This window comes from Rhipicephalus sanguineus, chromosome 1 (assembly GCF_013339695.2).
Source record: "Rhipicephalus sanguineus isolate Rsan-2018 chromosome 1, BIME_Rsan_1.4, whole genome shotgun sequence".
Classification (NCBI taxonomy): Eukaryota; Metazoa; Arthropoda; class Arachnida; order Ixodida; family Ixodidae; genus Rhipicephalus; species Rhipicephalus sanguineus.
In genome coordinates, this window is record NC_051176.1 from 109004761 (window position 1) to 109019487 (window position 14727).

Sequence of the window (14727 nt, forward strand, 5' to 3'; positions counted from 1 at the left end):
TTCAACAGTGGCGTCTAACAACCGCAGACACCAGACGGGGAGTGTTCTGCCCCCCTCTTGAAGAGAGCGGCCATGTGCTGTGTGTGTTTGCCTTTGAAGTGCCGCCGAAGGAGCGTCTTTTCCCCACATATGTCCCGCCTGGGGGGCCCCTTCTTATCTTCGAACCCCTTCCTTTGTTACCCACTTTAACGGGCGACACGTGCGACCATCAGAGTGCAGCTCGGCGTCGTCTTTGTCGGCTCATGGAGAGTGAGAAAACGGCGCCGACGAGAGAAGAAACGCAAGCGGCAGTCTCGCCCCACCAGCCCAACGAACAGCACCGCTTTTTTACGGGGACCGAATGCTTGTGAATGTCTTAAATGAAATGTATCTCTATTCCTGCTAATTGAAGTTAGTTTTGTTTAAATGTTCACCAGTGTTCGACCGTTAACTGGCTGGATAGCGGACGCTTTGACCCGTCAAATGCGAGCTGCGAGACCAGCATACATGGGCTAGCGCCAAATACAAGTCTATAGTAGATTTTTGGTGCAGCTACTTTGCAATTTTAGATTTCAAAGAACCAGTAAATCCCTTTTTCATTTTTATGAACTTCCTGATTTAAAAAAATAATTTGAGTGTGGTCATCACTTTGTTAAATTGAGTTGGTGTGTGTGTGTGTGTGTGCGTGCGTGCGCTCTTGAAAGCTTGCATGGTGCTGTTTAGGAACATGGCCAGGCTAAGTGGGATGCAAATGGCCATTTGTCATTTTTATACCTGTGCATGGCAGGATGGAATGCATTGCTCGCCATGGTAGCTTAGCACGTCTTGAAAAATTGACTTGTGTTCCCGACAACTACTGCGACAAAAGTTGCTTTACTCATAAGGGCATTTTGAATACTTGGTTCAATTTTGCCTTTATTCTGTACCTTCTGTTTGGTGTAGAAAATGTTTAAGTGAAGAGTGTTTGACATCCGCTGCAAGACTATTTTTTCCTCTCATGAAAGTATATTGATTGGTAACTGCTATGCAAGATAACTGTTTCCAATTAGAGTACTCAACATGCAAATTTTATCACTTCTACAAAGAATGCAGCTTAAAAAAAAAGGAGGTTGATTAGTGCTTTTGGTGCAGCAGTAAATGGTTGAAGTGCATAACTACTACAAGCAATGATTGGGCATGTGTCTCCAACCAGGGGGGTATCAGATTTTAATTCCTGTCATCACAAAGCTAGTGGTTTTTTCTGATGTGCAGATATGTCCTCAGCCTGGCGCTTTGAACTGAACAAGGTGTTCACCTCTTGAAAGGGGGTCCTACAGAGATAAAAATATTTCTGGGGCCTGTTTCGCTACCAACACAGTGGAGAAATAGTTCAGCATTTGCTGCATTTGTGGGATGCAGACTAGTGCTGCCTCTGGGTTCCTACTGTTAAAATGAGAAAAGTGTGCTCCCTTTTCGGTGCTCTTCAAAGGGAGTACGTACTAAGTTGCTTTTGAGGACATGCACCCTGTGGGGAAATTGGTTGTATGGGAGGTCATCTGTGTGTGTGTTGCAAAATCTCATTTGCATTAGCAACTCCTAGCTTGTCTGTGATGACTTGAACTGTAGTCAGGTGGTATTTTGAAGCAATCACTCTGGCATACAATCACATATCTGATTTTGTGTGAATGGATACAGAGCATGTTACTGTATATGGCTGACAGCGCTTCTGCCACTGTGCAAGCTGGGCATCTTTACCGCTTGGCATCTTTACTCTGAGCTAGAAACGCCATTGGTTTATACTTCAGCATGAAATCTCACAAACTGTTGGTATTGCTGAAGGTGGCTGTCCAAGAATATCGTCCCTCACAAGTTATTTTTTGCTGGTTATTGCAAATGCCCCACTGGATTTTTTTGTCAAGGCAAACTTGCCTGAAAGCATGCCTGCAAGAATAGAAATGAGTATTATGAAAGCTATTTCAGGTGAAGCAATCCCAACTGCTGAAACTGCTCTGCTGGAAATCTTACTGCAGGAATAATTATACTAAACTCACAATATTTAGGAAATAAATGGTTGAGTTGAATTAACTGGTAATTGCTTAGCCCAGAGAAGTGGATTGAAACTGGACATAAGCTTAAAAAGGGCCTGTATCTAAAATATCATGTTAAACATTATTTGTATGCATCACACATATCCCTTAGGCTGTTGGCTCAGCTAGTGTGTTTCATTTTTATTTTAGTTTCATTCATACTGAAGGCCAAGTTTGGCCCAAACAGGAGTCCACAAATAACAGCAAAATGTTGTGTACAGTGCAGCATGCTTATATGTATTCACTTTTACTAGGCCAAAATTCTAGCAACATGATTTGAAACAAGTTGCAATTTCTGCTGTTTTCTAGCAAAAATATTGACTTTACCTATCCCACACATTTGGTGTTCTTAACAAGTATTAGGCCATACAGTGGGTGAGCGAAAGAAGCCTTGTATTGGAGCCCATGTTTCAACAAAGAAACTTTTCTTCGTGGGGCCATAAGAAAGCCTACCAGTCGTAACGGGTACTACTGGAGACAAGTCCCTAGCCTAATCTAATCTTGGTCATCCACTTTTGTTCACTCATCTTTCATTATCCTGTGAACCATTTGTCTTGTTTGAATAACAAGTGTTCTTTTCCCTGAAATTTATCCTTGGTTAGCGTGTGTCATTCAATATTACAAGTGCACATTATGGAGTTTCTAGACTTCTGGTTTCGTTGCATTATTTTTTTGGTTTCTGTAGTGTGTATTGTGACATGTTTTAGCACACATGTACACACACATACACTTTGTGCCTTCTTATTCTCCTGCGAACAGGTGAGATGGTTTAGTAACAAAGTTATTTGCTGTTAAGCAGGAAGTTACGTGTTTGGTTCATAGCCAAGGCAGCTGCATTCCAATGGGTAGAGTATAGAAATGCACACTCTTTTAGATTATGGTGCACATTAACTACAGAGGGATACATAACTCCCCCTATTACCTCATCCTTCATAGCCAATATTGAAGAATGCAGAAATCTGTGCCATGATTTTAGGTACCTGTGATAAAAGACCCTCAGGGAGTCAAAACCTATCTGAATACCTGTGGCATTCCTCAAAGCCCATTGCGCAGTTTCAGGACACTAAACTCGTACTCTATTAAGTGATTCTGCTAGTGCTATAAACATGTCCTGTGATGTTTTGGCATGGGTCTTGTGACCACTGTGCATGTGGTTTTGAGCCACTCATGAGCAGTGCCAGTATAGTGCCTCCTTGCTTTTTGTCCCTGCAGACAGCTGCAGATGAGCCTGCCATCAGCCTCAGGTACCAGTACTACTACCACTACGGGCCTGACCAAGGTGATCCTGCAGCCAGCAGGTCAACTTATGAGTGGCGCCACCTTCCAGTTTGTGGGTGCTATGGCTGGTGCTGGTGGTCAGCCAACCCAGCCGACCCTGGTGCTTTCCAGTCCTACTCGTGCAACCCCCGTTCGTGCAGCCGCAGGGCAGCAACTGGTGCGTGTTGCTGCACCAGGCACCACATCAGCACCTAAGGTAACGCTGGCCTTGCTTACTAGATGTAGGGGCAACATGGAACAGCCACCTAGCCAACCTTGTCTTCTCACTGTCATTTTGCACACTTCTGCCCTTCGAATACTGTGCAGCAATTGGCCACAAATTACACTGCAGAGATTTTATTTTATGACATGTGGTGTGTGATTGAGATCATGACCTGCAGTCACTACAGTGCACATGGTGCCTGTTTCGATATCTGTAGATGGTTTATGCTAACGTAATTGTGGTAGCCACTTATTTTAGTTCTGACACTGTGAGAAGCCGTGTAAACAGTGGTATGCAAATGTGCCTGCAACTGGGCCTATGCACATACACACGCTTTCCTGCACATGTGTTTATATGTGGGTCTACTAACAATAAAAATTAATTTTGCTAACAAAGGCAGCCTTTTTGTAACGAACTCTCTGCATGTAGCCAGTCATCTGAAGAAATTGCTAGTAATTTTTCTATTCTGCCTATTTATCTTAGTACTACTAAGTAGTACTGATTAACTACTAATCTTCTTGATATTAACAATACACCAAGCGTTAGTGCTCATTAAAAACTTCAGTTTTGTTTGTATGTAGTAGGCTATCTTTTGTACAATTCTTCTTGTGCTGCAGCAGTGCTTCTTTCAGACACTGTGAGGGCTATTTGTGCCTGTGAAGTAGCCATGTATGCCAATAAATGTAATGTCGTCTTATTAGAGTTGACTGCTACACTCCACCTGCTGTTTGGGTTTGCATAATGTGGCATGTCGAGAGACATTACCACGATTTCCCAGCTTGGTTTTGACGGGGTGCCTATCGCTATCGTGAGCTGTGTTGGGCACCTGACTCTAATCATACATGAGGTTCATCACTGCCACAAATTTACACGCATTCACTTGTATTTCTGCGCAGGGCATGTATGTGGTATCCCCAATGAAGCTTGGAGGGAAAGTTGCCATGATTCCCATAAATGTTGGAAAGTCCCCTCAGAGGATTGCTCCTGCCCCCACAACATCGTCGATGATTACCAGCCTGAATGTGGGGACCAGTCGGGTAGCACTTGCTGCAAGCTCTACGAACACTGCCACCACATCTACAGCCCGACCGACGGCGCCGACAACTACCATTGTGCCTGTGCCTGGAAAAGTGAATGTACTGCTTAAGCCTTCGGTAAGCAAGCAAAGCTGTATGGCAAGTGTGGATTGAGCTTCGTATATGTGTAGGATGATTCCTGGGAGAAAAAAAAAAATGAAGCACTGTCCAGCTGCTGGAAATAAATCATACAACTGGATTGAATCTTTAAAGATACAATCTTTAACATGAGTGCCCATATTTCGAGCTTGCAAAAAAACAGGGCTTTCTTCACTAGTTGTGCTGCAGAAATCTCAGGATTCCATGTGTGCCAATTCCTCAGGGGCTGACGCTACACTTGGGAGGCAAAAGTGCCTGCTTGCCCCAGCTGTGGTGAAACAGTTAAAGCAGCCGATGCTTGCCCATAGAAGTGGGCAGCCAGCAGTCTTTGGAGGAATTATATCGTAGTGCTGTTTCTTTCTCGGTGCACCAGCCAATGCAAGAACAAATAACGTAATTCATTCACCATCTGTTGGTGCCTAAACCGGTGATGTCTTCAGCCTCATTAGGGGGTCCAGCTTGAATTTGTGCCATATATCGTGAAGGCACTATATTCATTTTCTATACTAGTGGAAATGCTGAGGGAAACTTCATTTTATGGGGGTGCAGTGTATGTAGTTTAACTTTCTCTGTAGCCCCCTGTACATTTGCATGGTAACTTGTACAAGGAAAGAGTGACTGTTTGATTTAAGTTACTAACACTTGTGAATATCCTGGTTGGTTACAGATGTGCTTATTTGTAGGAGTGCCCAAATAGCAAGATTTTAATTAAGCCGTCTGTGTATGTACAGTCACTGTCTGATTTTTCAGACTCCCTGGGGACATGAAATTGTCTGAAAAATTGGGTTCTGAAAAACTAATTTGTCTCTTTGAACTTTCCTCAAGGGGTCAATTTACGATGGCCATGTTCGAAATAGCTCTGCAGGTGTTCCAGTACACTTAGCATGTAACTTTCACACTTCCTTTTCCTCATCTGAGGACTTTGAAAGAAAGGTGCGCAATTTGTGCTAAAATTTTGCAAATGTGGCAACTTTCTGCACGTGATCGGAGCATGTGGGTTGGTCACTATAGTCAATAAAGTATAGTAAGGAGGGTTGTGGGTCCGGTGTCATGCATGAAGCGCAGTCCACTTTTAAGTTAAATGACCTAATGCACCCGGAAGGTGAAGGGGAGGGGTACCGACCGAATTCCCTTAAGTAAAAGTAGCTCTACCCCGTGGGCATTACAGTGTTAAACTTGCAAGATGTTTCTGAGGATGTGTCAACAAAATTTGCACGCAGTTAGTGCACCTCCGCTTTGTAGCACTAAATCAGGAGACATATTGGGCAAATTACATTAGTAAACATGGTGACCTTTTACAGCGAAAGCTGTTATGAGATCATTTGAGCAGCTGTTTTTGGCGCCGTAGTTGTCCGCTGCCACCGGTGTCCGTAACCACCATCGCTCGAAATAATTATAAAAAAATATTAAAAGAAAGAAAAAAATTACAGGATGGAATGAGGTTCGAACCTGGGCCCTCTGCGTGGGAGCCCAGTATTCAACCTCTGAGCCATGCCGGTGCTTGAAACTGCTTTGTAAAAAGGTCCTATACAGGCTTCATGTCGGGAAGGAACCACACTAACATATCCAATATAGCGTGGTAGAAGAATAAAATAAACACCAAGCGTCGCACAACGCAAATTCTGTAACCAGGCGTCACACAATGCGAATTGCGCAACGAGTAGGTTGTTGAGTGCTTCCAACCCATTACAAAGGGCTCCGCCATAATTCTTCATCGTCATCAGTCGTCACGTCAACAAAGTGCACATAATGCCTTACAGATGTGTAGCTGGTGCCTCGCTTCCCCACAGAATGATGAATAATGGCTTAGTAGGTGCTTCCCAACTTCACAAAAATTGTGATTTATGGCGTAGTGGATACCTTGCTAGTGTACTTGTATTTGTAGCCCCAAGAGAGCTTACAACGGGCTCTAGAAACTCCGCTTTTCCAGCTTTCGCTGTGACTGTGCTGCGGTTTCAGCGCAGGCCTGGAGGTTTTGTGTTTACCTGAAATAGCGTGGTATGCACCTTCTTTCAATGGTGTGGGTTTAATAAAAAAATGTTGTCTTGATGTTTTCAGATTGGTCAAGCAGTGTCGAGGGCCGGCACAGTGGCTGCCGTTGTTCAGACGTCGAGCTCAAGTGGTACAGTTGCTACAAGCAGCACCAGCAGCCTTGTGACATCTGTGAGCAGCAGCTCAGCAGCTGTGCAAGTGCCGGGCAGCAAGTTTCACTATGTGCGCCTGGTCACTGCTCCTGCAGCAACCACACAAGCCAGCACAGTCCTTGGTGGTAAGCACAGATATAGAATGGCTTTACTAAAGTGGTGGTTGTGCTCACTGTCAGGAGAAACATTTGGGGAGTCATCTGCTGTGAAACAAATTTAAAACATCAGTGCAGACTCTCAAAACTAACACTAACTCTAATTTAAGCCTTTATTTTTTTCAGCTCTTTCCTCTCAATCTATGCTTAGGCTGATTAACTTCCTGCTTCTCTCATATTCAAATGGTTGGATACGGTAGGGTGTTTTGGAATTACGGTTCTGAGCAGCACATAGCTGACCATCCTGCCCTCAATTTGTTCAGCTGTTCATCAAGATGTCAAAATTGTTAAACACAATTTTTTTTCTATTCTATGTCAGTTTTGTTTTGTGGAAATGGAGTGTCCACCCTTTTGGGCTGGGTGGCAGAAAAAAATTAATTTTCCTGGATTAAAATTTTCATCTCTCATGTGATTGAAAGTTCTGGTGTCAGTAGAAGGATGAAATGAAGTGTGCCTCTTGCAAAGTGGTTTGTTTACCTGGCGACTGTTGCTGATTTTTCATGTTTTTCACGTAGCCATTGGTAATTCAAATGGTAATTCAGATCTTATTTTTGCCTTATGACTAAGAGCAGGCGTTAGCCTGCTCTTAGTTGTAAGTAGAGCTGTGCGAATAGCAAAATTTTGGGTGCGAAGCGAATTCGAATAATAAAGATTGAGTGCGAAGCGAATTCGAATAATAAAGATTGAGTGCGAATCGAATCGAATAATTTCGAATAACTTTCGAATATTTCTCAAAAATTTTTTGAATAATTCGAAGTGAAATTACAGAAAAAGTTGCAGAGAATCCCTAAGTATGTTCTTGTGAGATTGCAACATGAAAGTGTTTCTTTTCGCTAGGTTGATAAAGCACTGGTGGGGTCATATTTCATAGTTGTCTTTCTTATCAAGTGTGAGGCAATGTAGAAGCCGAATTGTATTTATATACATGATTTGGTGCAACCAAAGTGTTGCCGACAACACCTTACACGTGATAGGCAGAGATGCCATTTCCTCAGCCTCTCCTCCTCTTTCAACTTCTGTGAAAGCCCAACTGATGTGGCGGACAAGGGTGTGCTCCCTTCAAGTCCGGAGTTCCAAATCTGCCTCGTAGACGTCGATATATAAGAACATCTGAAATTTTGGATTCTAAAAAGCTTCGGCGTCCGATTTTTCGGACTTCCTGCCCAAATTTCAGGTCCAAAACAGCATTAATTGAGCCCCCAACTCTGCCACATCTTTCACCTCCATATTGGAACCAGCGTTTTCTTGAGTTAATACATTTGCGACCGTAGCGGAGCTTGAAAGGCAGCTTTGCCGCAATACGGGGGAGTGATGAGGTGAAGCATATTTAAAATCTAGGGACCACTTCCAAACGGACGTTGACTGTCTCTTGGTTAAGTTCGACCGTAACGGACCTTGAAAGGCAGCTTTGCCGCAATACGGGGGTGTGAGGAGGTGAAGCATATTGAAAATCTAGGGACCACTTCCAATTGGACGTTGACTGTCTCTTGCCTAAGTTCGACCGTAGCGGAGTTTGAAAGGCAGCTTTGCCGCAATACGGGGGTGTGATGAGGTGAAGCATTTTGAAAATCTAGGGACCACTTCCAACCGGACTTTGTCTCTTGGCTATAAGTTCGACCGTAACGGAGCTTGAAAGGCAGCTTTGCCGCAATACGAGAATGTAATGAGGTGAAGCATATTGAAAATCTGAAGGGGTCACTTTCAACCGGATGTTGACTGCATTTGTCTTTGGAAAGTTCGAATAGTTTGAATAGTAAAATTTCAGTGCAAATCGAATCGAATAGCAAACACTATTCGAAAAATATTCGAAATTTCGAATATTCGCACACCCCTAGTTGTAAGGCAAAAATAAGATATCTAGGAACCTCAAAACCTTCAACCGTGTCGACTGCAAAGCTAATTGGTGCTTCAACACGCTACACGGTCTTATTTGTGCCAGTGACACCATCAGACAATTTGAGGCACCTGAACCAGCAGACCATCTAGAAGAAACTTGAGTCCCTGATGCCAAACAAAATCAAGGATGACTCAACCCCTACATGAATGTCTTGGCCACCAACCTCTCTGCTTGCTCTGGGCAGAATCACAGGCCTCGGTGGCATCAAGGTCCAGGCCCACGTCCTGCTGAACTAGACATTGTGATTGGTGTAATTTATGATGGTGACATCACCATTCCTTTTACTGACCCTCCAGTACTGATCAAGCCAGTTACCGACCATAGCAGCGTTGGCCTAGTCTGTCTATGGCATCTCGCATTGCATAAAGGTTGTCCTCTAGGGGCCCTGCAAAACTTTTTCAAGTAATCATCGAATGCCCTCGCTATTGAAGTTCATTGTTTCGCAAATTGCTTGCTGCAAAAATTTGTTGAATATAATAAGTACGAGGGGAGTTACAGGGATTGTCACACATTCCAAGCACCTTTTCTTCTTTTGTCCTGATAAGTGCACTGGAGACTACCTAGGGGAGGGGTGACAAAGGGGCAAGAAGCTACTTCAGCGTGCGTAACTTGAGCATTTTCTCTTCTTTTTCTTCTTTGCCGACAAGAGAACAAACAATTTTCAGCTGTTAAAGGAACGAAATACCAAATTCTTATTATGTGCATTGCACCAATTTTTGCTCGCATGTTCACATGTTCCTTGGCTATTGATCGGCAGTGTTTTATGACTGTGTTAGAAAAGTTGTTGCAGGGAGCCTTTCATAGGTGACACTTTACCATCCCACATGAAGGTAGGATAATTTCGTAATGTTGTCTGTCCATTTACACCAAGACCACCACAGTGCTGTAAGTACATACCGAAAAACGGGTCGTGTGAGTGGGGTTTGCAAGAACGTGGCAGTTGGACCCCTATGTGCAGAGCCATGCAACACAGAATCCTGCTGAGCAACTGCTGTGAAATGTTCTTACTGCCATGGATTGCACGAAGCTTCATCAAGAGATTGCCTGCTAGTGAAAAAAAAATGTGCGTATTGAACTAGATGATATGGGCAGCCAAACATACAAAGGGCCACCAGAAAGTTGGAACGATGGTCGCATTGCTGACTGAAATCTAGGAATGCCGCTGCTTAGTCTGGACTCGCGACAATTTTCTACTCAACCGGATCGCCAGACTTCTCGTTTGCGGCACTACAGTCAGAAAGCTGAAAAGATTAGGAGGCATTGAAAGAAACTGTAGATGTCGTTTGGTGCTCATTACCACAGTTTTGTACTTATAAAGAATTGGCACAAGATTTACTGCAATATACAATAAAACCTCGTTAATTCAAAGTCACTGGGACTGTGAAAAATCTTCGAATTAAGTGGGTTTTCGAATTAACAAAACATACAAAAAGTGGGATGCAAAGAACTTTGTTGAATTACTGAAAGTAATCAAAGGTGGTCGTTTGCTGTTCCTGCTAGTTTGAGACCCCAAGGGTTGTGTTTTCCTGTAATACCCAGTCCCAATTTTGCCGCAATCCCGAGAAAACAGCGAACCTCGCTGCTGCTAGTGAGAAAAAGGAAAAAAACAAACAAAACAAAACACAGTCTTGTGGTCCGCTGAAATGCGCGCCTGTGGGAAAGACGTGCTTCACTGCAGCACAGTGGTGACGTGCGGGCAACATGTCACCTGCTGCTCGTGGCGTCAACGCTTCATGGTGCGACCATTCGCCCGTTCTTTCTGGTAAAATAAACAATTTAATACAGGCCAGTGCGACAGAATTCACTATGTGTTCTGGCTGGAAAACATGATCATTGAAGTTTTCGAACTGAGTTTTCGAAGTAGGAGGGGGGGGGGGGGGCGTTGCAGGCAATAACTTCGCCAGCAGTGCAAGTGCACCAATTGCCGGAGCAACTGCAAATCGAAGGTTTTGCATGCATCGCGAATTCCATCACACCATTCTTTATTATTTTTTCTTTTCCCAGAAAGAATGGGTAAATCGTGAAGCGCTGACATTACAAGAAGCTTGTGACATGCTGCCCGCGTGTCACCGCTGTGTTGCAGTGAAGCACGTCTTCTTTTCCGCAGGCACACAATTCAGCTAACCACGAAATCGCTTTTCTTTTTTTTTTTTGCGCTGCCGGCACCCCAGCACTCCAGCAGCGAGGCTGGGATGCTTCACCTGTCACTCATTAGTATCGCTACATTGTATTGCATTGCTTTGTGGCTCCCAGCGGCCGTCGTTTCCGCGGATTTGCGGCGAAATCGGGATCGGGAATCGGCACATGGAACCCAAAGTTTTTGAATTAACCGGGCTGGTGCTGACTGCCGCTTCAAGTTATCCACTCAAATTTACTTTGCAAAGTACAGGACCACACAAATCCTTCGAATTAAGCGGGATTTCGAATTAGCCACGTTCGAATATATGAGGTTTTACTGTACTTTGCTACTGGTGATTTCAATGGAAAAGACCTAAAGTCCTGGCTGTGTTGAGGGCACTGATAAGGCGTGGTTCGCACACTCTTCAGCAGAATGACAACTCCATCAACTTGAAGTGCACTGCAAGTTCTGGATACCTTTCTACCAGTCCACGCGTGCCTTCATTGACATCATGGATCCTATTTTCTCTACTACATTCTCAAAACTACTGGGCTCTAAAAAGTTCTCAGTTGTGACTGTCTGTGCATATGCGATGAATGCTGCTATGTGTGCACGCATATCACTTGTTTTCTCTTTCCTTCTTTTATTGCAATAGCAATTATATGGACAGTCTCTGCTGGTTTTTGCTGCCGCCGTCATGCACCGTATACGTATAAGTGTGTGTGTATATATATATATATATAAAAGTCCCAAAGAAAAATAATTCAGAAAAATGCTTCCGAAGCACGGAATCGAACCAGCGACCTCTCGCTTCGCAGCGCGTGGCGCTAACCACTACGCCACAAAGCGCAGATCCTTCAGATAGCTAACGGCGAGGGTTATATACACACCTTTACCGCTGGCAGGACTCAGAGACAGCAGGCGCTTATAAGCGTTTCTTCATTACCAGCGAGATGGCGCGAGGAGCGCAACGGGTGCATTTAAAAGTCGTCGGCCAGCTCGCTCGCTTCTTCTAATATTTGCGCAGGGAGAACCTTGCCCTTCCGTTGTCTGCTCGCGCGTTAGTTGCTGCCGGGGGGTAGATGTTTCTGTAGCATAGCAGCGCGTCCATCACGGGCTGCTTTTCTTGCTATTGCATTCGTTGCTTTGCCCTTGCGGCGAAACTGTGACCTTTTTTTTCCACATTCTTTTTCTGTCCCCTTCCCCACGTGTAAGGTCGCAAATTGGATGCAGCCTAATTATCCTCTCTCTTCGTTGCCTATCATTCTTTGTGGTGTCAATAAAAAGTTTCGGTTTTGTTTCAGTTGTATAACTTGATAATGCTTTTTAATGGGGAGATGTTGGCAGCATTCCTGCCTCTAGCTGATATGGTATTAGTGCAAGGAATTTCCATTAGTTTTTCTGCTGCGTATGTTTTCATATTATAAAGGCTCTTTCCCTTTGCTTGGTGTACATGACTATCCTGCCAGCCATCTATAGGTCAAAACTTCAAAAGCAAAAGGTCTTTTTGAGTAAAGAAATTTTAGCACAAAGAAAATCTTCTTATGCTATGCGCTGATATACTGTACACAAACTGTATGATTATGCCTTAATATTATTTTCACCCCGTGTTCATATTCATGACCTCCAGTTTTGGGTACACACTGTGGGTGCTATTCTGAACACTGTCAAATTCCGCCTTATTGTCAGATTTCATAATGGTGGTATTTTTAAGCTAAAAAGAGAGGCCTTAGCAGCCCTCTGGGCCAATCAGAGTTGACCAACGACGGATTTTGACAATATGGCGGAATTTTACAGTGTCCACAATAGCACCACGTAAAACCTTTAGAAAATAATATATCCAGCTCTTAATGCATTACAATAGCAGAAAACATGGTTAGCCCATAGTTTGTCTTTTTATTCTGTGCTGATAATGGATACACTGCTTGAGCAAAAAAAAAAAAAAACAGTGCTTTATGGAAACTCTTGTCATGCCATTTTGTTTCTCGCCAGTCAAACTGCATTCGTGCCTATAAATCTCTGCATTCTGCCAAAGCCCTTGAGAAGATGGTTTTCCTGCGCAGTTCAGTTGTTTAGTGGTTGATCTTGCCATACGCTGCATATGAAACCTTGCATCATATATTTGAAGCACTGTTATGAATACTCTGATGTGACGTGCTTTCTCAAATTTCAGCATGCAAGTGTTATGTTCCACTTGCACAGAAACTTCAGTATGTGATGCTACTTTTGGGTATGTGCTGTCACCTGCGGCCCTTACTGTACATTTTACTGATTGCAAATTGTGATCCCTTGGCACCACCTCTGTTTTCATCTGTTTTTTTCATGGGGCTGGAATTCACAGCAGCCAAGCCTGCAACCCTTGTGCCTGTAACCACAGCAAGACCTCTTGTGCCAGCAGTGCCTGTGACCGTCGCGTCAAGCACTGCCAGTGGAACTTTGCCTGCTGGCGTACGGTTGACAGTGCCCATTGCCCCAGCTATTTCAGCCCAGCAGGTATGTTCTATAAGGTGGCGGATGAAGAGTTTTGCTGCGTAGTTCTAACACTGTGAGGGAATGATGTCACTTTATTCATGAAACAGAAAAGTACTGGACGGATGCGGCATAGTTGCCGACTGGCCTTTTGGAAAGTGGTGCATGCCTTGACGAAGCCCCCACAAGGGCCTGTGCCAATAATGCTAAACAGTGCTTCATTGTTTACTTTGCTCCCATCTGTGTTGCAGGGCTTAAAGAGTGATTGTTGCAAGGCATTCCATTTTTTTCCTCCTCCATCTTTTGTGAACATCGCAAAAATGGTCTTACTCAAGGGCATTCATATCTTTTTATCACTCTGTTCATGATTTCTATGACCTGTAGAGAGGTGGGGTGGGGGTAGCTAAACATGATGTCAGCTCTATCTAAAGCTCCAAGTATTGTGAGCATGAAGGTAAGAAAGCCTTGAAAGGAGAGGTGTGACGTGGTAAACTCGAAGCAAAGAAAAAAAACAGGAAGTCCATCTACCTGGTTTGTGTTGTTGTTTGTTTGTTTTCCCATTAACCCTTTGAGGGTCGAATTTTTTCGTGAAATCCAGTCCAAAAATGTGTAATTTTTTTATTGCTGAAATAAATTCTTCAGACGATTAAGAAAAAAATTGTCTAAAATTTTTTTTCGTGTCCGTAAAGTGACAAAAAATTCAGTTTTGTTGTTAGTACATACATATGGTTTATTTATTGTAAAATCAAGCAGAATCCTAAAAAAAAAGCTTCACAGTTTTTTATGAATAAAAATTATGCATTGTATTAAACATAGCTCACAAACATACAAAAATAAGCACACCGGAGTACGTTTCCGGTTAAAAACGCTCGTGCTCTAACACTAAAAACTTTTCAGCATGTGATAGCCTTTGAAGCATGGCTCCCCGTACACACGTTTCAGATGCCGCTCCTTGATCGTCATCGGAGTCTGAACTCGTCAAAAAATCCTCGTCTGACGAACTGAAATCCAATGAATCAGATTCTGATTCGGCACTTGGGGAATAGTCCGCATCGGAAGAATCGCTGCTCGACTCACCGGCAGCAGAGCAACCGGCGCGCGCTTCCATAGCGTAAGCGAACTGCGTCAGTGAGCGCACGGAAGAAAACTCTATGGTTGTGCGCCCGTCCGGAAAGCAAAACGAGTGAAAAAGCTACAGTAATACTTCGTCTTATCGCCAACAAGACGTAGTTAGTTTTTCCGA

General features: G+C 43.7%; 1 protein-coding gene across 3 annotated transcripts in view; it reads left to right on the forward strand.

Moving 5' to 3' along the window:
- LOC119395705 (protein lin-54 homolog) overlaps nucleotides 1-14727 on the forward strand; it is a 77213-nt gene that overhangs the window by 14361 nt on the left and 48125 nt on the right. For all 3 annotated transcript variants that reach the window (XM_037662724.2, XM_037662719.2, XM_037662732.2), the window contains exons 3-6: nucleotides 3258-3519; nucleotides 4422-4679; nucleotides 6759-6969; nucleotides 13357-13508. In XM_037662724.2, coding sequence (XP_037518652.1) covers nucleotides 3258-3519; nucleotides 4422-4679; nucleotides 6759-6969; nucleotides 13357-13508 — 883 coding nt within the window. The remainder of the gene's footprint in view (nucleotides 1-3257; nucleotides 3520-4421; nucleotides 4680-6758; nucleotides 6970-13356; nucleotides 13509-14727) is intronic.